The sequence below is a fragment of the Dromiciops gliroides genome, chromosome 2, assembly GCF_019393635.1.
Source record: "Dromiciops gliroides isolate mDroGli1 chromosome 2, mDroGli1.pri, whole genome shotgun sequence".
NCBI lineage: Eukaryota > Metazoa > Chordata > Mammalia > Microbiotheria > Microbiotheriidae > Dromiciops > Dromiciops gliroides.
In genome coordinates this window covers 674,927,202-674,955,144 of record NC_057862.1, presented here as the reverse complement: position 1 = coordinate 674,955,144, position 27,943 = coordinate 674,927,202, and the positions used below count along the sequence as shown (strand labels likewise).

The 27,943-nt window shown below is 41.7% G+C and overlaps 1 protein-coding gene across 1 annotated transcript; it reads left to right on the top strand.

Annotated features, from left to right (window-relative positions):
- Positions 1-1,217: 1,217 nt before the first annotated feature.
- On the top strand, positions 1,218-26,320 carry PANK2 (pantothenate kinase 2). The gene is made up of 7 exons (XM_043982485.1): positions 1,218-1,647; positions 10,197-10,549; positions 15,961-16,214; positions 16,764-16,940; positions 18,038-18,161; positions 22,721-22,846; positions 23,459-26,320. The coding sequence occupies exons 1-7, from the start codon at positions 1,302-1,304 to the stop codon at positions 23,507-23,509; spliced, it is 1,431 nt and encodes a 476-aa protein (XP_043838420.1). The 5' UTR covers positions 1,218-1,301; the 3' UTR covers positions 23,510-26,320.
- The last annotated feature ends 1,623 nt before the right edge of the window (positions 26,321-27,943 follow it).

The following is a 27,943-nucleotide window of genomic DNA, read 5'->3' as shown; positions in this document are numbered from 1 at the left end:
GAACCTACTCCAAGGGAAAAAGCTGGGGGGTGGGCTGGACGCCATGATTCATGGAGGAGGGCAGAGAAAAAAATCCCTGTAGATTCAGTGAGACCAACGTTTATCCCAACCAGGGCCTCCAATGTAGAAACCCAAGAGTCCCAAGGTGCTAGCCGAGGGCATCTGGAGATGTTGGAGGAGGCTCACCGGGGGGCATCAGTGTGGGGCTTTCAGGCTGGGGTGGATCTGGAGGGCTTTTATTGCAGGAAGGCGCCCGCTTTTGTGAGGGGCTGGGGTTTAGAAGCTTGGGGCGCTTATATCGTGGGAAGCCGAGCTGTTTGGAGACAGCTGGGCTTTGGAGTTAGTTTTGGGGGGCAGTGTTATTGGGGAACTGGGGTCATTTCATAAAGGGGCTGGCTTGTGGAGGGCACGGTTATTTTTGGGGGGGTTGAGGATTTCGGGCGGGCTGGAGTTTTAGGACTTTTTTTGGGGGCGGTTACTTATAAAAGGGGCGGCTAACCTTGGGGTCTTATAAAGGCACGGGGTGTGGAGGTTGTTTTTGGAGGGATCCAGGTGTGTGAGTCTAGGGGTTGTCTACGTTTTGGGGGCAGCCGTATTATGAGGGGCGGGCTTTAGGAGGCGCGTTTGGGAGGGGGTGCTTTTGGAACATAAAGGAGCTGCAGTTTGGAGGACCATTGGGAGGGTCGCGGAGAGGACAAGGCCTGGAGGGTTGCTTTTGGCGGGAGTCCTGGGGTTTTAAAAGTTTTGGGGGTGACGTTCTTTTAGGGGGCGGTTGAAGTTATTTTTGGCAGGTGACATGATTGGGGGGGATGGGCTTGGGAGGGAGGGGGCGCCCGGAGGGAAGGGGGCGGGGCGGACACCGTCGTGGGGAGGGAGCCTGGACTAGGCGGGAGCGCCGAGTCCCACCTCCTCCCCTTACGGCCGTCTTCCCGCCCACGGGACGCTAGGAGGAGGGGACACACTTCAATTGGGTCCACCCTCCGTCGGTCTCCATCCTCCATCGCCGATTGGACCAGACCGTGCCTTTCTCCGTTCCTGACTCCCCCCCCTCCTTCCCTTTCTGCTGGTTTGTCTCCCTCCCCCCTCCCACTCTGCGCCTTTCTCATTGGGCAGAGATGCGATCACTCTTCGCCCGTCCCGGGAGCCCATTGGGCGGGTCATCTCGATTGGCTCGCTCTGCGCCGGCGCAGGGGAGGAGGCCCGCGGAGGGCGGGGCGTCGGCTGAGGTAGCGGCGGCCGAGGAGGAGGAGGCGGTGGGCACGGGGGGCTGGCTCGGGCGGGAGAGGCGGCGGCTGAAGCTGATGGGAACGGGCCGGCCCGGGGCGCCCATGGAGCACCAAGGGAGGGCCGCCGCCGCCGCCGCCGCCTCGGCCGGCACCCCCCCGGGGCCGCCGGCCTCCGCGTCGTCCTCGTCCGGAGAGCCGGGGCCCGGGGGCCCGGCGCTGGAGCCGCGGCGGCGGGAGCCCGCTCGACGTCGGGCCAGCAGCACCTCGGCCGCCTCCTCCTTGTCCTCGCACGCCGCCGGGTCCGTTGACAGCCAGTGCCGGGGAGCGGCGGGCGGCGTGAACCGGGAGCGGCCGGGCTCCTACAGCGGCGCCACGCACGCCACCCGCCAGCGCCTGGAGAGCCTCAAGAAGAACCGGCCGCGTAAGTGATGCCGGCCCGGCCGGAACCCCCGGCCCGCCCGCCTCCTAGCCCCGGGCCGCCGTTTTTTCCCGCTCGCGCGCCCCCGCCCCACTGCGGAGGCCGGCGGAGCCGGGGCGCGCCCCCGCCCGCGTGCCCGAACTCCTCGGGACCGCGCGCCGGCGCGCGCTTGCCGCCCTCCCGCCTGGCCCCGCCCCACGACCGGCCCCGCCCCTCAGTCGCCCCGCCCACCACCGCTCCTCTCGCTCCCCCTCCCTCTGCTCCCCGCCCCCTCCTGGCCCCTCCCCTGCTTTCCCAGCTCTGTCCCCTCCCTCGCCCCTCCCCCTCTTTCTTTCCGCCCTTTTGCGCGGCCCAGCCCCTCCCTCTTGCCCCCTCCTCCTTCCCTGCTTCCCGCTCTCCCCGCCCCCCTCCCCCTCCTCGGCTCTCCCTGCCCCCTCCTTCCCCCACCCGCGCTTTCCCCCTCCCCCTCCACATTTTGTGTCCCCGGTTTTCCCCTCGCACTGTTAATCTCCAAAGTCTCGGGGGGACTGGGCGGGGGGGGGGGCGGCGGCCAGGCAGCGTCTTGGCCCACTTGGAAAGGACTTGGGGGGGGCCTTCGTTCAGTCCCGGCTGGAGGCCCCTGTGCCCCCTCTCCGCACAGTTGTCGTCTGGATGAAAGACCTACTTGTGCTGGAGGGCCGGGCCCCCAGCCCTGCGCCCTCCCCGTGAGACGAAGGGTGTGGGGGTCTCCTCCTGCAGCTGCTGGGCTGCCCCCCATTTCTGATTGCCGCGCACCGACTTTGGCGCCTGCCCCAAAATGGGCGAATGGGGAAGAGGGTTGGCATAGACCCGGCCGCAATCCCGGGTGACCTTGGGCACTTGGCAGAAGCTCCCGGCTCCGGGGAGGGCTTAGAGCCGGAGACCTCCGGGGTCGGGGGGGGGGCTTCCTCCGGGTCATTGTCCCCTGTCAGCCTCACCCCACGTCTCTTTGCTGGGTCCTGTAACATACTTGTCATTTCACCCTTTGGGAGTCCAGCCGCCCTCAAGGTGGGTCTTCCGTCCGCTCCCCAGATGAGTCTTTTCCATGGGATCCAACAGCTTTCTCTCCAGATGGCCCTTTGAGCTGCTCTTGTTCCAAACCATGAGAGACCATTTTGCTCACGGAAGAGTCCTTCCCCCTTCTTAGCATCCCCTGTGAGAGATGCCTCATGTCTCCAGAGGTTTTTCTTCAAGTGTTCTCCAAGCCCAGCAGATGCTTCTCGTCTTGCGGAGCCTGTTCTGTAGAGCCGCTTGTGTTTTCTCCTGCAGACAAAGACCTATAGCTAAAATCCTACATCCCGAGCCTGGACGATTCTGCCCTTTGTGATCTAGTGAGGCATCTTTCCCCTTCTCCTGATTCTTTAACCCGGGAGAAATTCTGTTTATAGCTGTCCTTTGCTGAAACTAGTTATTAACTCAGATGTGTTATTTACAACGAAATAGCATGGCCCCATCGTGTGAATTTTTCAGCTGTAATCCCCATTGCCCGATACCAAGTTTTCTTATTTTTAAATGATTGATTGAAAAGTTAAAATTTAATAGCAAAATGACTAGTTAAACTTAACCACATTTAAATTAATTTGAGCGCATAAAACCTGACTTTTCAGTTGTTTAGTTAGGATTCTTTGTCCTGACACCACATTTTTAGTGTAGCATATGAGGAGGGAAGTGTGTCCTCAAGAATATTTTATCTAAAGGCATTCATGTTATATGGTCTCAGTGAGCTATAGTTTTATCAAACACATTCACTTTTCATTTAATCTCAGAGGTTGCCTCAGAGAGTGTATTTTGTATTGTAAAGTTGAATATTTTTACTTCGTCTTTTTGCTTCTTAGTTTAATAATACAGATTCTGTATTACAGATTCCGAAAGATAGCCGTGTTGTTTGTATCTCACCCCATGGCCTAGGAATGAGAAATTATACTTACTTAAATGAGGTGATTAAAAAAATATTTCCTTAAACATTCTGTAATGCTCCATCCATATGGGAGAAGAAACAGCATTATTACAAGCATAGGGTCTGGAATTGTGATTTCATTATTATGGGGAACTCCCAGGTGAAGAAACCCCCCTCTACTTCTGCAATTTGTATAGCCTAGAGCACAAGGTTAAATAATTTACCAAGGGTCAGATAGTATGTGTCTGAGTTGGGACTTGAACTCGGGTCTTCCCGGCTTTATGTGTTTGTTTGTGGGTATGGATTCTTAGGGACTCAGAAAGTTGAAAAATAGTCTGGTGGTCCCCTATCTTGTGGCCATTTGCTTTGAAGTGGTACTGGTCCCTTAGGTATTTGTATTTTGACCAAACCCTATAAACAACATGGACGGTTTTTCATTATTCCCGCCTGATAAAAATTCTTAAGCAGGTTAGAATGTTTGGAGATTTGTGGGGTAACTTTAAAAAGCGATTTTAGCACATATCTAATGTAGGAAATGCCTGCTGTCTCTGTTTGAAGTATTTGCTCTTGTCTATGGCCGTGACTTCCTAATTCCATATGAAATTGAGGGAGGAAGCTCACTTCTACTACATGTGTTCTAGAGAATGAGTTTCAGGAGATAGAGTTATCAGCTAGTGTTTCCTTACAACTATATCGGGTGAGTCATGCTCAGGAGAGGAACAATCCTTTGTTTATTTCTTCAAGTGTTCTTTCCTTACCTGAGTGACAGATCAAGTTACCTTGTTGGGCTGACACTAAAATCGAAGAAAACCATTGTTGCCGTCCTTGCCTTGCCTAAAAGAATTGTTGACATTTGAAACTTTCTAGAGCTACACAATCATGTGTTGGAAAGGGGGCGGGGGTGAGGGTTTGATACTGAATTTTATTGTGCTGAATAGATGACTGGGAAAGTAGGAAGATTTCCTTTGGTTGTTGATCTCTCATCCTCCCCTCATTGGTTTGTATATAGGAGTGAAATTCGTGGCTTTTAATTTGCTGTCTTCTACCTCCTTCTTTAATGTTCAAATTACCTGAATGTATACAGTTGGGGTCTTCTCCCCCCCAAATAAGTTAGCTTATCTTTCCCTTTAAATTGGACCCTGTACTATTTCTTAACCTTTCTCCTCCCCTCCCCCCTTAAATAAGGAACTTTTGTTTGCTCAGGGAGTATGATGTACCTTGGTACTACTCCTGGTTTTTCCACTAACTTAATGTTTTAAAGTTGTCACTTAATCTTCTTAGGCCTCTGTTTCCATTTATAAAATGAATGGAATAATCTCTAAAGTACTATCTATCTCTAAAATTCTTTAAGTCTGATTCTGGACTGTCAGCCATATATCATTTAATTTTTCTTTCTTAATTTGCTTTTCCTTTGGTATCTTCTAGTTGTTTGGTAACTTCTTTGCCCCCTGCTCTTCATTTAATATTTCTTAGTTGCTGTGTATGCAGTAGGCACTATGGAATAATAAATAGGATTCCTGTCATACAAATTTACAATTCATTTGGAGCGAGAAAACGAATATATGTGAAAGAATTAGAACAAGCATATAAACTTCTAGATGTCAAAGTAGTTTAGAGCAGTGGAGAGGATGATGTTCCTCCAAGTTGTCTGAACAGAATTCATGGAGAAGATAGGACGAACGCTGTCCCCTGAAAGATGAGTAGGATTTGGATGTGAAAGAGTAGTCGGGAAGAGCGCACCAAATAGAGGAGTATAGAAGGAGGAACAGAAACACAGGAATAAGGACAAGCATGGTTCAGGTAGGGGATGATAATGAGACAAACCTTTTCACTCCTGAGAATTTGTTGCAACGTATTGTGGGATAGGAGGTGCTTTCATGCCTACTCACTGATAAAAATTAGTGTGCAAGGGTGTAAGTCTTTGCGGTCGAGAAGTAGAGAAGAACTGAAGCTCACTTGGTACAGGGATTAGATTAGATAGAGTAGATAAGTGAGGACTGAGACAAGTCTTTAAATGAGCTCTGATTCTAGATCAGAGGAAAAAAGATGTGTGTAGCAGCAAGGAAGGGGCTCATGGCAGAGACAGGAGTGCAGTCAAGGAGCTGAAGCTCCGGTTGCCAAGGCTGTTGCAATATGCTGGTTCAGTTAATGACATGGTTTGAAAACACTGCACTCCTGGAGATGGTTTCGAACACTTTATCCTAGAAAGTTAGCCTCATGAGTTTGATTGGAAGCTTGAACTGGCCAACTTAGTAGACGCATGTTATCTTATCTTGTTACTACTACAGAGCCAGGATTCACACCAGGTTATAACATGTTTGCTGAATTGGGGTAAAGTGGAGCATGGTGAAGCATGGGTGTGGTGGTGGGAGATACCATGGCCCTTTGCATTCTCTTGCTCGGCTCCAATTTAGTTGAAACTCTAGCCAGCACTTGTGACAAAAATGAGTGGAGCATTAAAGAGACCTTTTTTTTTTTCAAGTGGAGTGTTTTGCCAACTTTAAATGTACACTAACCCAAAGCAAACATGGCCTGTCATCTCACAGAAATAAAACTAGGAATATAAGACATTGACAGTATCTAAATATAGTCAAAAGGAAAGTGAATTATGCAGTGGTAAAGTGGTGCAGTGTATTGTATTTTAGGGTCTTCAGTGGTTTGCACATGTGAATCATGCTTTTGGGTAATAATATGATTACGTGTTTCAGCATCTCTGCCCTCTTGTTTATCTAGAGAGAGGACTAGCAAAAAGAACTGCATATTATGTTATCAGACACCTCTTCCTTAAATGATAGAGAGCCGAGAAAAAGCCTGACTGTACTGGATGCAGTAAAGGGGTGGAGGCGCTGGAGGGATTTTCCAAATTGGCTCTTTAAAAAGCAGTAAAGATGTTTCAAGCTTGAATTCAGTCTCTCAGGATTCATAATTTGATGTCTCCTTATTCTTAGAGAGTAATTGTCTTTTTGAGTTTTTGTAAGCATTTCTTGCTTTACATGCTTATGCTGGTAATTGGGACAGTTAAGATGTCTATCCTCAAAAACTCGTTGCACTATTTCTTTGAATGATGTTATATTGTGCTTTTCTTCTCTTCCCCAAAAAAAGCCTATTTGGGACTGCTGTTATGCCACATGCAGTGTTGTATAAACATTGATTCTCTGATTTACTAACTCTTTTGTGGAAGCAGAAATAATCATCTCTCATTTGGTTATATGATTTATATGTTGCATATTGAAACTTAATGGTACTGGATATGGGTTACACCTTCTCCCTAAGGAAGGTAAACATGCTTTTAAAAATACTGGGGACATTAACTCTGTGTGTTAAACTGTATACTTTCCATTGGGAAACAATTTGGAATATAAGGGTCTTAGTTCATTTCAGAAACTCAGCTATTGCAAAGGGAAAATTCTAGTGTGAAAATACACAAAATTGTACAAAAATTAATGGAAGAGTAGCCATGACTCTTAAAAGAAAATGTTTCAGGGAGATAAAAGTATGAAGATTAATTGTTTTTATTCTATAGTTTTGTAGCTAAAAGCATATCAAGGATAATTATGACAGTTTTGGTTTAGACCTTGGGAGATATGAATAATCTAATAGATTTATTAATGCTGTTTTGACTTAACTTTACAAAACAAACAATAGTCATAATACTTCTTTGACTGGAAAAACATTAGGAAATGATGGAACTATAGGTTACATAGAAGAATAAGTTTTAACCATCAAAATACTTAACTCCTATTAGACCTTTCACCATATCATTTCTTGTGAGGATGGAGTTTGACTCATTGTCAAGATCAGCAACCATGAAAAGGCATATATAGTAACTTGTTTGTTATCTGTCCTCTTCCCTTCAATATCTTTCTTCCCCCTTTGATACTGAAGGATTTTCACCTCAGTTTTTCTGAGAAATTACACATATGAAGTTATTTTTGTTTAATTTGTCAAAAGCAGAGTGCAGATATTTGAGTTCTCAGATATATGTAGGTAGTCATTTTCAAACAATAAAGAAATCTAACAAATTTTACTGATCTATGTATTTTGGGAGGTCCCCAAAGTGTCAGTGCAATTTTAAGCTATTAAAGCTTAAAATGCTTTTGGGATACCTTTTATTATTAAACAGATACTGAAGTATGGGATTTTTTTTATAATTTAGTGTTTGCTCTAAATAGTAATCAGACTTTTAGATCCATTTGTGTTGTTTGCTCTAAATAGTAATCAGACTTTTAGATCCATTTGTGTTGTTTGCTCTAAATAGTAATCAGACTTTTAGATCCATTTGTGTTGGGATACACTTGATGTTTTTCTTGTGTCAGGTGAGTAATTTTAGCAAAGATAAGCTCTAATAATGCTAAATCTCAAGTATTCCATTTTACATATGTGAATAAAGTAAACATCCAGTCACAAAAGGGAAACCTAGGCAGAGCTTTCCTGCATTTCATATTTTTGTATTTTCAGAAGATGTATTTATGTGGTGACTCTAGAATATGCATTTTTGTAATAAAAAATGATCTTTAGTCTAAAGGAATGCACATTGGGACCCAAACCCTTTTTACCATTTAGAATGAATTAAATTTCCTCTTAGTTTTGTTGATACTAACAGACAAAGCAACTTTCTTTTGAGTTGGAACTAAAATAATTACCTGTTTCTCAAACTGAGGTCAAGTAGGAATTTTTTTTTTAACCAAATTAATGGAGTGTTTTAGACAGGTTGTATAGCAGGTTTTGTTCTTTAGAGTCAATTTGGAAAGATTTTGAGGGAGTTTCATAGGATGGATGGGAGAAGAAAATAACAGAAAACCTTTGTATATTCCTTAAAAGTTGATTTTTAAAAAATCACAATGTGTCATTTAATGTTCATTGTTAACCTTTTAAATGTAATATGAATGTAAGATCCTTGAATTCCAGAGAGAGTGTAATTTTTGTTTTTCTAAGCACCTGCCACATAGTAGGTGCTTAATGAATGCTCCTTTGTTGGTTGAATTGGATTTTAACTATGCTTCCATCCCCTGTTTACCTAATCCTTGGTTGCAATGCTGCATTGCATATGTAGGCAATTTTGTTCTGATGCTATGATCAATGGGGCTTTAAAGAGGCAATTGGGGATGGTGGAGACTGCCAGGCCTGAATTCTGGAAGAGCCGAGTTCAAATTTAGCCTTAGACACGTGTGACCCTTGGTAAATCTCACAACCTTTATTTCTTGCAGTTTTCTCATCTGTAAAATGGGGATAATAATCGCTCCCAGGATAGTTCTGAGGATCAAATGAGATAATATTTGTAGAGCACTCAGTACAGTTCCTGGCTGTGAGAGCTATATAAATGTTAGTTGTCTTTATTATCTGAGCAGAGAGGGTGAGGCCAAAATGTGCAGGCTTGGAGGGACATAGGGAAGGCATGTGGTGTGTTACTTTTGCCTGATTTTCTTTTCCAAGTATATTCTTTGCATGTGGTGGAAAGAGTGCTGGGTTAGGAGTAGGGGGCCTGGGTTGTATTCTCAGGTCTGTTTCTTAGTGTACTTAATGTCTCTGGGTTTAGTTTCCTCATCTGTAAAATGATCTCGTCCAGCTTTAAATCTTTGATCCTTTGAACTATAGATGCTGGCAGTTTTCTTTTCCTTGGCTTCACACTCAACCTTTGACACCCCCTTTTTAGGTAAACTGAGCCTACCCAATCAGAACTCAGTGTCTGTTACTAGTAAGTTTATGCTGAGAAAATGAAAACTTAAGCCATGGCATATTCTGGATGTCTTCTGGTGACGAGAGAAGACAGTTCAAAACTTAATTTTACCTTTACATCCCATTAGTTTGTGGTTAAAATAGAACTCTATAGATCTTCCCTTAGGCTGATAGAGAGGAAGGGGGACAATAGTCATTGTTCTAAATCCATTTTTGTAAATGTTTATGTTTGGGATTCATGATTTTAGATCTTATAAAAATTGATTATGAATTTAACATTGTTTAAATCATCCTATAGAGGTATAGAGTGCTAGTTTTAGTTTCTCAATGAGACCTTTGTCCTAGTTTTATTTGCTTTCCTATGTGATCCTGAGATCTCATTTCACCATGTGCCTTCTTTTTCTTATCTTTTGAAACTAGTTTCTGCTTAGTTGTTTTTAGACCCAATCCTGATGGATAAATTTTAACCATCTCAGAATTCAAGTATCTTCTTGACTGTTAAAAGTTAATTAAGGCAATAGTTACAGAAAAGCTGCCTTTAGAGATGACTTTTCAAAGTCGATATTCTGTTTGATCTGAATATGACTTTTTGAATTTGCTATTTTCTTGAGTTGCCAATTAAATATGAAAATTATAGGAACTATGCAATCTAGATGTAAAAAATATGTTCAAGAAGTTCCATTTAATGAAGTGTGTTATAAGTTTTGTCCTTTTTTAAATAGTTCGTTTACTACCAAATAGTGCTAAGAGTATAGTAAGCATAAGACTATTCTCCAGAATTGTGTTGAAAATAAGGCAATTAAAATTTTTGCAGTTCATAGTCCCCTTGTAAATTACAGGGAGTAAACAGAGATTGCTTAATTTAAATGGTAGGTAGGAATTAGTTTATCATTGTTGGTTATTGCAGCTGCAGAAAAAATAAGATTTTTTTTTCTTTTTTTCCCTTTTATTTCCCATTTAGTCTTTCCGTGGTTTGGCTTGGATATTGGTGGAACCCTGGTCAAGCTGGTTTATTTCGAACCCAAAGATATCACTGCTGAAGAAGAGGAGGAGGAAGTGGAAAGTCTTAAAAGCATTAGGAAATACCTAACCTCAAACGTGGCGTATGGGTCCACAGGCATTCGGGATGTCCACCTTGAATTGAAGGATCTGACCTTGTGTGGACGTAAAGGCAATCTACACTTTATACGATTTCCTACTCATGACATGCCTGCTTTTATTCAAATGGGCAGAGATAAAAACTTCTCAAGTCTCCACACTGTCTTTTGTGCCACTGGAGGTGGAGCGTACAAATTTGAGCAGGATTTTCTTACAGTATGCATTTTTTTAGCTTGTATACAATTTATAGTCTAATAATTTGTTTTAAAATACTGCCATAAGGGTATGGTGGAAATATTTCCATCAGTTCAATTATTTTAAGTCCTAGCATTTTACATTTTTTAATTTTTTTTTGAGTCAAGTTCAAATTAAATTTGATTAGGAAATAAACCAATAGCAAAAGTGGGATTGTTATATAAATGCAGCTTTTGGGCTTCCTGTTCATGTGTGGTGGTGAGAATCAGAGCCATTAAAGTATAACAACATTTTGTTTCTTTGGTCTGTATGATGAACATACACAAAATTAAACATAAACAAGGAAGGAAATGCTTGGAAAGCAATTTTCACAGCTAGACCACATATCTCAATCTATCATCTATACTTCCTAGTTTATGTTTAGAATTGTTACCAAACGATTCAATATTATTTTTTAAAAAACGAATGGAAGACAGGGAAATACTAATTGAAAAAGGACAGATATTGCCTGTGTCTTCAAACAAACAAATATCTTAAAACATTAGACTGCTCAGCCTTCTCGTGAGTCCCGTGTTAAAAAGAATGTAGCAAACTTAATTGCCATTTGAAACACCTTTTCCATTTTTATGTCTTGAAACCAATGTCCTTCAAATTACAGAGGGTAGGCAAAGAAGGGATTTATTTGCTCTTCCTTTTGATTCACTGAACACTTTGCATCTAAATACTGGACTAGACCAGTGTTCTTCAGTGAGTGTGGTTGGGCACGTCAGTCTTTCTAGCCCATAAGGACTCATGTTTTGTTTCATTCCTTCCCTGTTATTGGGGGGGGGGATATGATAAACAGAGTCTGGAGATTTAGAATTTAGGGGTTTTTGTGATTTTATTCAGGCTTAGTCACTTTACCTATAAAATGAGAGGATTGGACTGGATGATTTCTAAGGACCTTCTAAGTTCCCAGTATTCTAATTCTGTAGAAAACAAATGTAATGAAGGTTAGGAATGAGTAGATGAATGGTTTGAGGAGGTGGGTTAGATAACTTCTTCCCTTCCTCTTCCATTCCCTGTGAAAAACAAAAATTTTTGGGGTAGAATTGAATTGGCATAGGTGTGCCACAGAATAATTAATATAGGTCTAAAACTTTTGAGCTTTTCTAGGGGAGAAATAAAGACTCAAAATGGAGAACATTGATTTGTCTCTGAATTTCCTTCTAATATGATAATAGGTGACATTCATGGAACACTTTATATTACCTGGAGGCAGCTGTGGTGCAGTGGGTAATGCACTGAGGGCCTGGAGTCAAGAAAGCCTGAGTTCAAATCCAGCCTCAGATACTACTTCCTAGCTGTATGGCCCTGGGCAAGTCATTTCACTTCTGGCTGCTTCAGTTTGCTCATCTGTAAAATGGGGATACTAATAGCACCTCCCTCCCTGGCTTGTTGTGAGATTCCATTGAGATGCTATTTGTAACACTGCGGGAGCATAAATCCTTTTTTCCTTCCTTTTTTAATTGAACCTGACAGCTCTGTGGGGTGGGGAGTATGGGGATTTTCTTTCTATTACAGATGAGGAAAAGAGACTCTAAGAAGGGAAGGGACCCTGGGCCCTGAGCTTGAAGCTTTGCTGATTCAACTTATCTTTCCATTGCCCTTGTCTGCCTCTTACAGACATCTTGCATGTCAGCACTGGTCTCCTGTTAGAACTGGAGGGCAAGTGCTGGTAAGGGCCCATTCATGCCTATAGGCGTGAAAAGCAGAATAATTTTTTTGTAGTTACATTTTGAAAGGCTATAACATAGACTTCATTCAAGAAAAGTCTGCTATAGCATGAGGAAGTATTTCTTTGTCTTGTCTGTCTTTGTTGTTGTCTCTCCTGATCTCTTATGTAATTGAAATTTTTGAAAAAGACCTTATACTAATTAAAAGAAAACTAATTTTAAAAAGTATATTATTGGAAAATCTTTTTTTAATTTAGAATCACAGGATAATAGATTTAGAGGTGAAAGAGACCTCAGAGGCCATTTGACACATCTAGTGCAGTCCTCTTATTTTACAGGTAAGGAAACCAAGTCCCAGATAGAGACTTGCCCAAGGTCACACAGGTAGTAGAAGCTAAAGATTCAAGATTGAAACCCCACATTCTTGAACTTCAAAGTCAGTGCTGCAACACAATTCATTCCATGGATAAAGTGACTAACAATATCCATCCATTGGTAAAAAGTGCCTTAAATTATTTTAAGAACACAAAGAAGGACCCCAAGTGGCTACGTGTCTTAAATAGAGGAGTATTTTTCTTTTCTTTTGGCAGGGGATCTGTCTGATTACTCAGGGCATTTGTTTTCATTTAATCTTTTTTTGGGGGGGGGGCAGTGAGGGTTAAGTGACTTGCCCAGGGTCACACAGCTAGTAAGTGTCAAGTGTGTGAGGTCAGATTTGAACTCAGGTCCTCCTGAATCCAGGGCTGGTGCTTTATCCGCTGTGCCACCCAGCTGCCCTCAGGGCATTTGTAAAAGTTATTAGGGCCTACTTTTAATAAACTATCATTCTTAGTTACCTAAGGCTAGGAAAATGGTTTATTGTGACATTTTAATCTCTACTATTACTGGTAAAAAAGTGACTTGTGATTTTAGCTCTCTATCATCTAATCTCATAAATGAATTCTCTTTTTCTTTAAAAGCTAAAAATGATTAACCCTAAATTAAATTGCCTTTTAGTTACATAGTTCTCAGTTCTCCTCCACTTGTCCCATTTAGTGACCCTTAGAGATCTTCTTATCCCTTCTTTCAGGTGTTAAGATTCCATTAATACCTCTAAAGTGTTTTTTTTTTTACAATTGTTTGGTTTTTAATGTCATAAATACTTAATACTTGGAGTGTTGGACTATTTGTCTGAGAGGTGATGATGAATAGGACAAATGTTAACATGCTTGTCATAACCCCATTTTTCTTTCAAGGAGAACTTCTAAGGTGTCGTCATAGTTTGTTATGTGGCTGTCAAATCATCTGATGTCTCAGTCATTTGGAAAGGGTAGCTTCTTTAGAGTCAGCCCCACAGGGATTCATCCTGGGGCTGATTTTATTTGGAACACACATTCCTCATTTTACTTGTGTTCTTGAAAAATTGTGGGGAAATTGGATTTGTCATTCAAAAACATAGGGTGTTCCAAATGGGTTTGTGCATGCGGTTAATCCCAGTAAGATTTTTAGAGCATATCCTGTATAGTAACTGTCAAGAGGTAATAGAATATAGAAAGTATAGAGTATAGAGTATGAAACCCTGTCTAATAAATGCAACAGAGGAGCTTGAGACTCCTCACCAGAAGGTTAGCTGCAAGCCTGAGGTTTTTTATCACCCACTGGGGTGTGATACTCACCTGATGAACTTGTGGGTCTTCTGAATTGTTAATGGAAAGGGAATAATTTTAAAACTGTGAATTCTTTAGATAAATCCTTATATATCTTTTGTGTAAATATAGATTTTTGTATACCATCTTGAGTTTGCTCAATATGGGAATATGTCTATGTTATTTTCTTTCTTTCTTTTTTTTTTTTTTAGTGAGGCAATCGGGGTTAAGTGACTTGCCCAGGGTCACACAGCTAGTAAGTGTTAAGTGTCTGAGGCCAGATTTGAACTCAGGTACTCCTGACTCCAGGGCCGGTGCTCTATTGTCTATATTATTTTCAACAACTTGGATTAGTGAATTTAAAGTCTGAGTCACTCATCTGACTGCAGAATGACCCAGAGTAGTATGGGCTTGTCAGACATAGGAGAAAGTTCAATAGAAATTAAGTACAAGGTAGAATACTTCAGGACACCAAACAGCCTTGAAAGGTAAGAGGGAAAGACTGGTTAGATACAACCTGGCAGAAAAGTCATAATTTGGACCCCAAGCAGAAGGGGAATTAGTCCAGTAATCTCTCAACAGCAGAATGTTTGTTCTTTGGTAGCTAAGAACTAAAGTTGAAAAAAAAATACAGTCTGATAGTTTTGAGGATTCAAAAAACAGTGAATGGACTCTAAAGGTCCTAATGAAGGATAGTTGGGTTTGGTCTGACAGACAACTTGAAGGATTATAAAAAGGCACTGATGAGGTGTTCCATGTCCACCAATAGTAATAAAGGTGTTCAGACATTAACAAAACGAGTTTCTGTCAAGTATGAGAAAAACCTTAATATATTTAATTAATTGTCAGGAACTAAGTCACCAAAGGAAGTTGACACACCCTAATAGGTAATATTTCTTTAGGTAGGACCAATGACCATTATTTATCTTAGGATATTCTGAAGGTAGGAGATCATCTGTCTGCCCCCTCCCCCAAAGCAAAGAAAGGCATTTAATGAAGTAGCATAGTAATAAAAACCATATAACATTTCCCCATAAACCTTGAGTTCATTCCCACAAATAGACATACCCTCCCTGTGAAGAGGGGACATATTTAAGGATCATGTGTGAGGCAGGGAACAGTTATATCAGATGCCCCAGAGCTGCCTCTATCTTGTGGTGGTGTCATTGCCTTGCTCTTTGCTGCTCCTATTTCCTGCTTTAGCTGGTCTCCAGCTCTTAATCTCTTTAGGCACCTCAGCTTCTGTCCGTCATCCCCAGAGGAGTACCACGCTTTAAGTATGCTTCTTTGTGCCTGGCAGAATTGTTACTCGAAGTAGGTCCATAGGCCAAAGTCACATCTCCTCAAACTGCCTCTGATTCCATTACTTCAGTTGTCATCTGACATAGGTATTGAGTACCACTTTAGTTCTTATCTCACTTGGTAGCTTTGCACAAGTATTCCCAGTAACAGGTCATCTGTGAAATACACTTTTGGTGTATGCTTTTTAAACTTGGGAACATTTTGTTTAGATTATTAGAAATAAATTAAGTGTCATCAGGCTACATTCCTAACCTTTGAGGATGGTTTCACAGTATTAAAAACACTGTCCCTTGTTCCTCTGTCTCTCCATGCCTCTTTCAGTGAAGGTATACTAATCTGAATAGACCCTTGGTCTGAAGTATGTGGGATGGATTTAGTTCTTTTTATAAATGCACTTATTTGTGAGTATTCCGTAATAGACATGTTGCTTTAGTAATTTTTAAAAATATATTTTTCATATGAGGGAATGACTTGTTTTCTACTTGGCCAGTTGATAAAGAGACGTTTGTTTTTGGCTGAAGAAAAACAGTTTGACAGACCTGCTTGGGCTTTCATTTGCAGGATATATTTAGGTGTGCGGGATGTTTAGATTTCATCATACTGCCCGGGCTGTCTGTTCCCTTCCCCAAACAGATTGCCCTTTATCTTCTATAAAACATACATAAATAATAGACTTTCATGACTAGTCTTGGTTTCAGTTGTGAGGGGAGGGGGTGTTTGTTGAAAGAATTTGACTTTACCCTTAGCATTGGAAAAAATCTAGCTAAATTTTTTAAAAATTTCATTACAGATAGGTGATCTTCAGCTTTGCAAACTTGATGAGCTAGACTGCTTAATTAAAGGAATTTTATACATTGATTCTGTTGGATTCAATGGACGGTCCCAGTGCTATTACTTTGAAAACCCAGCTGATTCCGAAAAATGTCAGAAGTTACCCTTCAACCTGAAAAATCCATATCCTCTTCTTCTGGTGAACATCGGCTCTGGGGTTAGCATCTTGGCAGTATATTCCAAAGATAATTATAAGCGTGTCACTGGTACCAGGTAAGGCCCATTATTAAAGATAGTCATCAACATAATTTTAATGTTAGCTTAGCATTTAAGGTACTGAAAAGTGTGCTTTTGAGAACATTTAAGTGATTTCACCATGTAATAGATTCATTTTTATTGTTGTTGATACCCAAACTTTTTAGTTTAGCTTTCTTAAAAGTTCAGAGTTCCCATTTTCTTGACACTCTTCATTTACCTGAGTCTGAGATGATATGCTCTTGTAAGACTGCTCAGTTGCAGAATGTGTGCCACCTGGGACATTCATTCCTTTACTTGTTGGTTTGGATAAATAAATGGCAAATATGTTCTGAGCATGGAGATGAACTGTCTTAAACATGAACATTTTTTGTGTTGTTTGCTCTTAGATGTGACTGGCATCTCTGTTTCTGCATTCTGGATACATTGAAGTGTGGGGGTCATGGTACCTGTGGGGGGGTGTTTTTAGCAACATAAGGAAGTTCTTCTCTTACTTCAGTCTCTGTTTTGAAATACATAGAGAATGATTCAATGTGTGATATTCTGTTTTCTGTTTTTTAATCAAAGTCTTGGGGGAGGAACCTTTTTTGGTCTTTGCTGTCTTCTGACTGGCTGCACCACTTTTGAAGAGGCTCTTGAGATGGCGTCTCGTGGAGATAGTACCAAGGTGGATAAACTAGTACGAGACATCTATGGAGGGGACTATGAGAGGTTTTCCTTGCCAGGCTGGGCTGTAGCCTCCAGGTAAGATCGGCTCTGGGGGAGATGGCTATCCTCAAATACTTGGGAATAAAATAGTTTTATGTCAGCTTTGTGGCTAGTTTTAAGTACTTGAAAATGTGACCACATAGCATTTCTTTAAACATAGTCTTTGGATAATTTTTCTGGTATGTGATTACAGTATAGATTTTTGGTTTCATTGTATTTGCAATATTGAATTTGTAGTAGTCACTCTAGTTACACGTGTCCAGTTTACCTTTTCCAGTGACATAATTGTAGGTATCTCCTCATTCCTTTTCGGAGGTGGGAGATGCACAGAACATTATATATTTTTAGATTTTCAGTATATTAATTGGTTTGGCTCTCATTGTTCTCTTTTTTTTCTCTTTCTCTTGAATAAAACATTTTTTGTTATTGAATATGTCTCTGGGAGGGGGAAGGGAAGACTACTAGGAGGAAATTTACATGCTGTGAAAATATCAATAAAAATTCATTTTAAAGATACATACAATAAAAGTAGAAGAGTTGTAGATATCGAACTAGTTTTAATTCCTCAAGGCCCCCAAGCTCATTCTCTGTTTAAACACCTTGACTTTAAGGCGCTGCAGAAGTGATGACTAGAAGCTGTGATTCTGTCCCATTCACTAAACCTTCATGGAAATCAGGGAGTAGACGTCTTTGCTTCTTTCTGGTCAGCAGTTTTGTGTCACATCTCGCTGTAACAATGCAGATGGGATAGCTGGGTAGTTGAGCGATCAAGAAATATGCTCTTTTAGGACTGGGAAGGGAATTAACCCCGTGTTTCAGGGCCGTGAGCCTTCTTTCCAGACCTCTCCTGAAGAGGCCTGATGAATTTCAGTGGATTTCCATGATGAGCAAAGAAAAGGCCCAGTTGAATATCTTCATTTTTCTACTGTTAATCATTAAAATTCTGATGTGACCGTATGATATGGCTGCCTCTATTCTGGTTGACACCATTTTTTCCTTTGGCTAATTTCCCTCTAGTTTTAAAATAACAATTTTGTTTCAGAATTGAATTGACTGTACTGAGTTTCCAATACCTTTTGCACTGCCTTGTTTTTCCCTCATATAGTGCTGGGTTTTCAATATTCTCATTATAGTTTTGGAAACATGATGAGCAAGGAGAAAAGAGAGGCTGTCAGCAAAGAGGACCTGGCCAGAGCAACTTTAATCACCATCACCAACAACATCGGCTCGATAGCCCGCATGTGTGCTCTTAACGAGGTAATGAAAGAAGCCGGGCCCTCGATGATACTTTGGGAAACAAAGAAAACTTCCCACGTGCTGTGGGGCATTTTTCAGATTCTGGCACTAAGTGGGATTGAAGTGACCTTTAGGAAAAGGGGAAGGAGGCAGCAGGCGCTCTGGCTGGAGGTGGGGGAGTGACAGTGAAGTGGGAATCAGAAGGGAAGTAAGAGCCAGCCGTGAGGCAGAGGAAGAGAGGGAGCCCGGGAACTGGGCCGCTCCCCCGGAGACTCTGGATGGCCTCTCTCTTGGGGCTTTCAGCTTCTTTACAGTGCTGCCTTGTTGCATTGATGTCAAGCAGCATTGTACAGGGCTATGAAAGAACCAAGACGGATCTTCACTTCATTTGGGCAATCGTAGTGTTTTGTAACTTAACATTAAAGAAGCATATTAGTCTTTGAGGGTTTGCCTCCTATAGTTGAGAATTCCTTTTGAAGTTGACATTTAAGTCATTTGATAATGGTGGGTCTGGGGTCAGGAAGACCTGGGTTTGATTTCTAGCACGTACTAGTTGTGTGACCAAGGGTGAGTCACTTCAACCCCCATCTGCAAAATGGGGGTGACCCTTGTAACAGCCGCCTCACAAGGCTGTTGTAAGGATCAGAAAACCTTAAAGGGCTCCATAAATGTCAGTTATTTTCTTCAGATTTCTTCCCATACATTAGCTTATTTCTCCCAATGGGGTGAGGTGTGAGAAGGTCACTTGGAGCCAGGTGTCATCTTACCATCTCTACCTATTCCTCCTACATGGTGCTGAATCAGAAAGTATCTGGGCAGCTGAGAAGAAGTTTGGGTGATAATTAGATCAGTAAGATCAGGGGAGATTTGGACTTTAGAAGAGGCAAATGATACCTGTCCTGCGGCGGTAAGAGGGTGGAAGGTAGAGAAGGAATGACCAACTCGAGTCACAGTAGGGAAGGGTTTTGTTCTTGGCACCTTGGCTTTCTCTGCTTCTTTGCCATTTCCTAATATCTCTTCTGTTTGGGCCCCTCTGGCATCCAAGAATCCCTGTTCCATAGCCTCACTCAGGCCTTTCCTGGCTTCATAGTGCCCTGTGTTCCAGAATTGACCTCCTATTGTTCTGTCTACCGCCCTAGGCCTTGAGTTTCCATTCCCTAAATGCTTGGTGTGAGGAAAGCAGCCTGATATAACTGCATTATTGCACAGACTGAGGGTTCGACTTTTTTAGTATCCTGCTCTTTGCCTTGCTAACCCCTATTCTCCCTTTCTCTTCCAATTGATAGTTGAAGTAGTTGTAGGCTTTAATTAAAGGCCCTAAGGCAAATTTTCCTTTTGCTTCTTATCTTAGAGAGAGGTATCATTTGTCACCTTATTTTCCTAATGAGCCCTACATATCCTCATGTCCCTTCCAGGGACAGGTTTAGTGATCCATTTTCTTTTAATCGAGGTCTGAAAAGAGGGCACCCGAAGCCCCATTGTTCTGAGAGTTCCTAGTTGACAGGGTTGCCCATTCCCTCATATTGGGAACTGAGATGTTTGATATAGGGCTCCTAAGATGGGGATGGACCCTGGCTCAGTCTTTTAACCTCAGACTTAATGTTGGGGAAGGGGGAAACAGCAATAGTTATCTCTACTCTCTGCCCCTTCTCTTCTGCTATCTCTCTTCTCTAGACCTTCCCCCTTCTAGCCAATTTCAGAAATCCTTGCTTTTACAGTGTACTAACTTCATTTTTGTAAACAACTTGACTTGCTGCAAGTAATAGTTATGTGTCCCATTGAGATGTAGCAGATAAACTATGCACATTTTGTCAGTGATCTGGCTGTTTTGGTATACTCTGGCTTTGTAGTTTGCTAATATGATGTAATCTTTCTTTTTCCACAACTTTAAAATTAGAAGGAAGTTTGAACACAGGTATCTAGTACCATCATGGACTTTTAGAACTGGAAGACACCTTAAAGGAGATCTTCACGTCCAACTCCAATTCCCTTCTCCCTTCTTTCCCAGGAAGGTGAAGAAAGCGAGGTGTAGAGAGGTTGTGTCTTGTCCCAAGAGTATGTGTTTGTATGAAAAGTTAGGTGAGCCTTGGACGCAGGGACTGCTGTTTACATTAAAAGTAGCTGTCCAAAAAAAAAAGAACAAGGTAGCTGCCGTACTTCGTCAGCATTGAGTTAGGCTTATAGTCCCTGTCTTCTTCCCAGTGGTTTTTCATTATGCTGTGGAACTCTAAGCAATGTTGCTTGTTATTTGTAGACAATTTTTCTTCTAGACATTGCTAAATCCATTGTACATATGAGGGAAGAGCCCTGGGAAAGTTTATGTGCTGTATGTGTTCCTCATGGCTTACACACAGCTGTTGGCTATTTCCTCACGTAAGCTTTGAGGAATTCATGTTGTACACATAGGTTAAAATGGGTCTGTGATCTCAACTTGGGAGTCAAGTCAAAAAGCTTTTGTTGACTAGATTGTAATAATGATGTTTATATAGAACTTTACTGTGTGCTAAGCGCTTTACAATCGTTGTCTCATTTGATCTTCACAACAGCCCTGGGAGTTAGGCCTGACTATTCTTCTCATTTTACAAATGCGGTTAAATGACTTGCCCACTAAGTGTCTGAGATGGGATTTGGACCCGATTTTCTTGACTGCAGGCCCAGTACTTTATCCACTGTGCCACCTCAGTACAAGCAGAAAAGCAAGGCAACCCCTACCTTCAAGGAGCTTATATTCTAATGGGGAAGACCGTGTATTCGCTCTAACTCTACAGATCACACTCGATCCATGCTCACCCATTCAGGTTATGTCTTCCTATAACTTCACTATGGTGTCATTCCAATGGACTGAAAACCTTCCTTGCCTGTTCCAGTTGAACCCTCTGCCAGCTCACCTGTCATTCTTCATTCTTGCTGTGTGAATTTTGCTTTGGGAGCTCCAGGCAAGGAACGTGTTTGGTATTTCTCATTGGCCACATGGTGCAGCCTCCTCTCACCTACCATAAATCAGCAAGCATTTGTTAAGTGCTTACTCTGTGCCAGGTACCGTGCTGGGCTCTGGAGGTAGAAATCCAATGAATGACCCATTTTCTGTTCTGAAGGGTCTTTTCTTAATAGAGTGGGCCTTGCCTTTGCCCTTTATGGGATACTTAGTTTTGACATCCATTAAGAGTAGAAACAGAGATCAGTGGGATGAATGAGATAAGCAGTCAAGTGTTTGATAACCACGAGAACACTGTCCACTAAGCAAGGGATTCTATTTGGGAAAACCGGTAGAGCAATTTGGTGGGAAATAGGCTCGGATCAGTATCTTTTACCATATGGTGCAACAAATTCCAGATGGAAAGTACCCTAAATATTACAAGTCATAATGAGAGGATACAAGTGTGGGCAAGGAAAGAATTTGTAACCAGGTAATGGAGAGAGTTTGTAGAAATTGGCTTTATCTGTACAAAATCTTTTAAATTATAAAGTCACTGGTGGGAAGCGCTTGCTGACTCCAGCCCCCTGCAAATGTTATCTCTATAAAGGGAGGGCTTTAGCATGTCAGGATCTCCTGGCATCAGATGCTGTGACCCTAATGAAGAGGCAACCTTCCTGATGATGAATAGAGACTTGGGGATGAGGTGAATTTTCGGGGGCGGGGGCAGTTTGGATGCTTTACCTTTCTTGTAGTGTATTTTCGGACAAGTTGCTTTTCAGTTTCAGTGGCTTCTAACCTAACAGTGTTTTAGTGCTGGGAGTATGAGGCTGTGTTGGTGAGATAACCAAGAAAGGCCCCCCCCCCCCCCCCAACACCTCTTTACTTTGGAAAGTGAGAAATAGATGTTTTTGAAGAGGATGAGGACCCTGTATTTGAGAATATTCCTGGTGATGTGCCTTCATGAGATCTTCTCACTTATACTTATTAAGCATGTGATCTTTGAATTCCATTTAGGGGGTAGCTAGGTGTCAGAGTGGATAGAGCACCACCAGCCCTAGAGTCAGGAGGAACTGAGTTCAAATCTGACCTCAGACACTTACTAGCTATGTTCATACTGGGCAAGTCACTTAACCCCTGTTGCCTCCACCAAAACCAAAAAACTAACAGCAGCAAACAAACCCATTTTACATCAGTGTTCTTTCCTTTCTACCATGAATTGAAATTTGTTCATTTTAATTTTTTGTTGTTCTTAAAGTAGCATAAGAGTGGAGGGAAGCACCTAAGATCATTTTGTTCAGCACCCTTTGTTTTTATAGATAAGGGGAAGGAGATGGAGATTCCAACCTGGGAATTTGGGTATACAATATATTTTAGACAAGGCCATTTTCTGCAGAGGTGTCTTTTCTCATATCTGCCAGGCTTTGAAACTGGGGCCGAGAGCTAGGAAAGCCAAGTAGTACAAAAGCTCATGAACAGTAATATTAGCCTGGCCTTTGATATGCTTTTACCTCTTCTCTCCTCCTCTGCCCCTCCACCTGGCCCCCATGCTTAACTGATTAAATAGTTTTACAGATGTCCCCAAAAATGTTATTTGGGTGTGGTTTACTAAAAATAGAAGGGAAACCATGTTGAAATCTAACTACCTTTTTTCCAATGTGCCCAGAACATTAACCAGGTGGTATTTGTTGGAAATTTTTTGCGAATTAATACCATTTCCATGAGACTTCTTGCGTATGCTTTGGATTATTGGTCCAAGGGGCAGTTGAAAGCACTTTTTTCAGAGCATGAGGTAAGCCCATTTAAAAAATTAATAAATTAAAGTGCATGCCTAATATTTTTCTGTTAATGGTTTGAGGCACAAATTCGTAATTTTCTCATTGGTTTAAAGTAGAAGTAAAATAATGAGCATTAATGTTTTTCATTCTTTTGGGGAGGAGTGGGGCCCAATATGGGGACAGTGGATAGTTTAAGGCATGCAGCTAGAAAGCTTAACAGTGCTAGGTTTTTGTTTGGCTGTATTGAAAAGTAAAATTCACAGTTCTTTGCTGAAATAGAGAAATTCTGTAGGAAATAGCCTTCTTTTCCACACTAAAATAAAACAAAACCATTATGGTGGTTGCAACTTTTCTGTTTAGTTATCTTGCCATTCTTGGAAGTTATGTCTGAAGCAGGATATCCTTTGGTGCAAGAAATATCAATCCCTGCTGAATAGCTAGAAATAATATGAAATAAGGGTGTGTTTTTTCTACACGATGCTGTTCTTGAAAGTAGATTTGCTAGTTTATTCCCACTATCCTCACCTTCTCCCAATTATGCTCTGATTTTAGTAACTTTATAGGAACATGAATTTAAGTCTCAGTGCACTTTATTAATAATTATCTTGGCTTTTTTACCTTTCTAGGGTTATTTTGGAGCAGTGGGCGCTCTCCTAGAGCTGTTGAAATTACCCTGATCTGTTGTCTGAAATTACTACCAGAGTCTTCCACAACCACAATGGAATATGCAGACTTTTTTCCCTTTAAAAAAAAAAAAGATGTATTCCAGTGGCTTTTGTAATAATAGAACATGACCTGAATCAAAGTGAGAGAAAGGACAGAAGTATTTTTTAAGTTGTGAAGAAAAATCTTGAGTTATGCCAAGAGAAACCTCTGAAAAATGAATCTAGAGGGGTGGACTCTGCCCATTCATTGAGTATCCCCGGTCTAAATTCATTCAGTAAAGTCACATTAAACCTGCCGTGTGGGAAATAGCGTCACTCGATGAAGCCGCTTCAGGGAAGCTGGTCTGTCTTCAGCAGGCAGCGATTCAGCGTCTCATCCAGAATGTTAAATGTCAGTCACCTTGTCTGTATTCTAATCTAATCACATCTTTTGTATAGATGCTCTTGGGAGCCTTTTCTCTCCATGTTATTATTCAAGTGTTGGTTTTCAGGCTTTTTTGTGTTGATGTGAATGTCAAAGGCATAACTATGATGTGTGTGCGTGTATCTTTTTTAAAAAGTGTTTTATTCTGAAAGGTTCTGTGTAGTCAATCCTGGGGGTTTAATGGTTTGTGCACCATTTTACTCAACTTTAAAAACTCGTATGTTATAAAAAGGCAATTTGTCAGATTACATAATAATTTCTTAATCTTGGGCTAAAGTATTTTTTGCAAGCATATCCTCTTAAGAATAGCAGTGTTTCCTTCTCCTTTTGTGGACTGGATTATTGAGACACTTTCTCAGTCACTCGTATGTGTGTGTATAGTTTGTATGTGAATGAACTGATGGATAGAGCAGAGTCTGATGTAGGCTGAATTTAGGTTACCCAAAAAAGGCAAGCAGCTAATAACATGGACAAGTTGTCAAGATGTGGGAACTTGGCGACCACTTCAGATTGATTGAGTAGAAAATTAATTGGGGGCTCTATTTGAAATTCACCAAAAGCAAAACCAACATCCTTAGAGAAATATTTTTCATAAGCTATGGAAAATATACGCTTTGCTGTTCTTTGGAAAATATCCAAGTAATCAGAAGAAAAAATTCCTTTAGTGTCTGGCAGATGAAAAAAAATAATTAAATCTTATTTGAATTTGCAACTTTATATGGAGCCTTGGTGGGTCTAAATAAGCTAATTAGCCTAAACACTGGATTTTCTAAAATTACAGGATCAGAATGATTTTCCCCCAACAAACTTAACAGCTCTGCCTAAGAGTTGTTTGACAATGACCGCTGCTGCCACTTATTAACCTAGAGCAGGTAGGGCGTTGGTGACTTCCTTCTAAGCACAAAGTGCTATCTTCACTAAGGTTCACATTCCTCTAGCCTGTCTTCTCAGGCTCTGTGCACGGCATTCTCTCCCCTCCCACCTTGAGGACAGTCTTTCTAAAGGAAGGCATTTGGGTACTAGTAGGGAAGCCAGGTCAGTCAAGTTGGGGATCAAAAAGAGCTGATTGGTGGACATTTTGAAGAGATTGGGAGAGTTCTCTTATGAATGAAGGGAAATGTCCCTAATCAGTCCCATATAAGATTTGAGTCCAAAACTGATCTTCCTGGAATTGACATGTTAGTGGGGCCTTGGCATTAATTCATTGGTGCTGATGCTCGAATTCTGCATTGGCTGCAAAAGAGGGTCCAGGCTGATAAGTTCTGGCCCTCAATTTAGGTACCAGAGGACTTTCTCTGAGCAAGTATTCCTGACTAGGAACTTGTTTTTTAAACATGAGGGTTTTATAATTTGTTTATGAGTTAAGCTTTTCTTAACAAGTCATTCACTATTCTTTCCTTTCCCTACAGGTCTTCCCAAGGCCTGTTATTAACTTTATTTTTCTGTGGTTCCGGGTTAAAAAGAAACAAAGATCTCCTCTTTGCTTGTGTTTGAATGGTTAACAGTCTATCAACTCTTAACTATTTTGTTACTAAGTACTTTTCTGGAATACTAGAATGAGAGAGAGAGAGAACATATAATGCTATTGATCATTTAATTCCTACCACTAGTTGAGTATGTACTTCCTTAACAGTGTGCTGAAATAGCCCATTCCATTTTCCCCTGAACTTATTAGCACAGTAATTAGTCTCTAGAAATCTCGAGTCAGGATTTTCTGGTGCTATATCTGTGCTAGTCTCAGCAGTAGTCCCATTTAGCGCCAGCTGCTAAGAGAGTTTCATTCGAAAATCCATCTTCCTGGCCCCTTCATAAATTCTTTCAAAGATCAACCAGAAACAATGATGCCTTGTCACGGAAGTAGTTATACAGAGCAGTGATGAGAAAACCAGCGAGGAATTAAACTTCGGGGCTGTTGGCAGAAATTAGCTCCTTGGAGTCCACTCTTTCCCCTTGGATTAGATTAGTAGGACATAAACAGAAAAAAGACTCCAAAGGGTGGCTTGCAATGTTTTCATTTGACCATGCACCAGGGAACATGCCTTATTTTCTTCTGTCCATTCATCCTCTCCTTGTTGCCCTTGTAAATTCTTAAGTAGTTACCCTGGTGCAATTATGTATTTTACTCAGACCATAGCATTTCTGAGCAAGAGTCACAAAACCTGAGCTTCCCCATACCATCTCCTTTTTATCCTTTGTTTCACTACATTGTCTGCTTTGTCAGTGTTTGTATACCTGTATACACACAGCCTTGGAATATTGGAAACAGTTTTGGAGAGGGCCGAGAACTTGGTCTCTTTATTTTGAACATTGAATTTATGTATGCATGATGTATTAAAAACTTTTTTTTGTAAAGCAGCTTTTAAAATCTTACTGTGAATACACTATTATAATTATTTTTATATTTTCTAAGTTATTGTTGAATTAATTGATCTATATCTCTGAGGGGAAAGAGTGAATGGTGTTATCACGGGAGTGGGCATGAACAATCATGGGATATTTACCATTATTGAGGAAAAAAAACCAGATAATTTCTCATGTCAACTAACCATGGTCGTCTTCAGTTGGAACTGTAAAATCTTTATGGGGAAGGTACCACAGTGTATTAGAATGGAATGGATCCTGACCGACACAAGTTCCGTGAGAAGGGGTAAGTTAGTCCCCAGCAGTAGAAAAGTACTAAGTGCCTCCTGGATGCTGGGCACAAAGGAGGCACTGGGGATATGCAGGAAAGCCAAGGATTCTGACTTCAAGGGTTTCTATTCTAATGGGGGAGAGAAACATGAAACATAACTAGGTAGAGAGGCAAGTTAAGTGGGTGGAAGCCATTGAAGGACGACTGGGAAAGGCCTCTTGCAGAAGAAAGTGGGGTTTGAACTGACTTGAAGGAAGCCAAGAGAGATGAGGAGGGGGCGGGGAGTACACCGAGTAGGATTTAATGTTTGGTCCTGGAGATAACGGCCACTGCAGGTTGACATGGTTAGAGATGCACTTTAGGAAAAGAACTGGAGAATGGATGAGAGATGAGGCAACTAGGTATCAAATAATTCGAATTCATATTAAACATTTTCACTGGGCTGAAACCAACATTTTGCAAAATTTTAACATCAAATAGTGTGTTTAGGGAAATTCATTGTTCACATAGATATGGTTGTAGGTCAGTTTATGAGAACATGAATTAAGGTGGTAGCTGTGTGAGTGGAGAGATGGGAATATAGGATAGCTTGGAAGGTGGAAACAAGACTTGGCAGTAGGCTAGATATATGAGGTGAGTGAGGGATTGAGAATAATACTGAGGTTGCAAACTCAGGTGGCTTGGGAAGATGAAAGAGATTGGGCAAATGATGCGTTGTGTTATGAACATTAAGTTTGAGGTGTCTAGAAGACAGCTGATCTCAGATGGGAATTGAGGGAAAAGATTAGGGAAGGATCTATAGATTGGCGTATCATCTGCTGTATAGAGGTAATTGAATTGTGGGAGCTGAGGTCACTGGGTAAGTGAGTATAGCAAGAAAAGAGAGAGCCCAGGACATTCTTGGGGGACTCCTCGGGCGAGTAAGCATGCTGTGAGAAGATGAATCCAAGGGGACTGAGAAGGGAGGAGAGATGAGAAAGCAAGGCCATCACAATGAGGAGGAGAAAGGAAGGGACTGATGCCTGGAACTTCATCTGTTCTGTTTATAAGTGGGGCCAATAGATAGTACTTGTGCACCTGCTTCGCTGACTGTGTGAATAGAGTAAGTTACTGAACTCGAAATGTGGGACGCTGCCATGCAACCTGCATCTGTCCTTGTGGATGATGCTGTGGGGGGACATGGTCCATCCCATTGTGGTTATGATCTAGTTAGGTGGAAAAGGCTCATGTGAAACAGATACAAGCAGTTGCCAAGTGAGATAGTTGAGCAGTTCCTGTAGCTGGTAGTGCTAGCACTGGGCCTCAGAAGGATGGGCACAATTCAAGTGAGCTTCAACACTTTCTCAGGTCCTTCCCCTTTGACTTTGTTCTCTATCCTCAGCCCAGTCGT

What these genes read in the sequence shown, in the direction of transcription:
- PANK2 (XM_043982485.1), top strand. Translation starts at nt 1,302, where the DNA reads ATGGGAACGGGCCGGCCCGGGGCGCCCATGGAGCACCAAGGGAGGGCC. An exon ending in GCATGTGTGCTCTTAACGAG is followed by an intron (nt 18,162 to 22,720) that starts GTAATGAAAGAA and finishes CAATGTGCCCAG; the next exon opens with AACATTAACCAGGTGGTATT. An exon ending in CACTTTTTTCAGAGCATGAG is followed by an intron (nt 22,847 to 23,458) that starts GTAAGCCCATTT and finishes TTACCTTTCTAG; the next exon opens with GGTTATTTTGGAGCAGTGGG.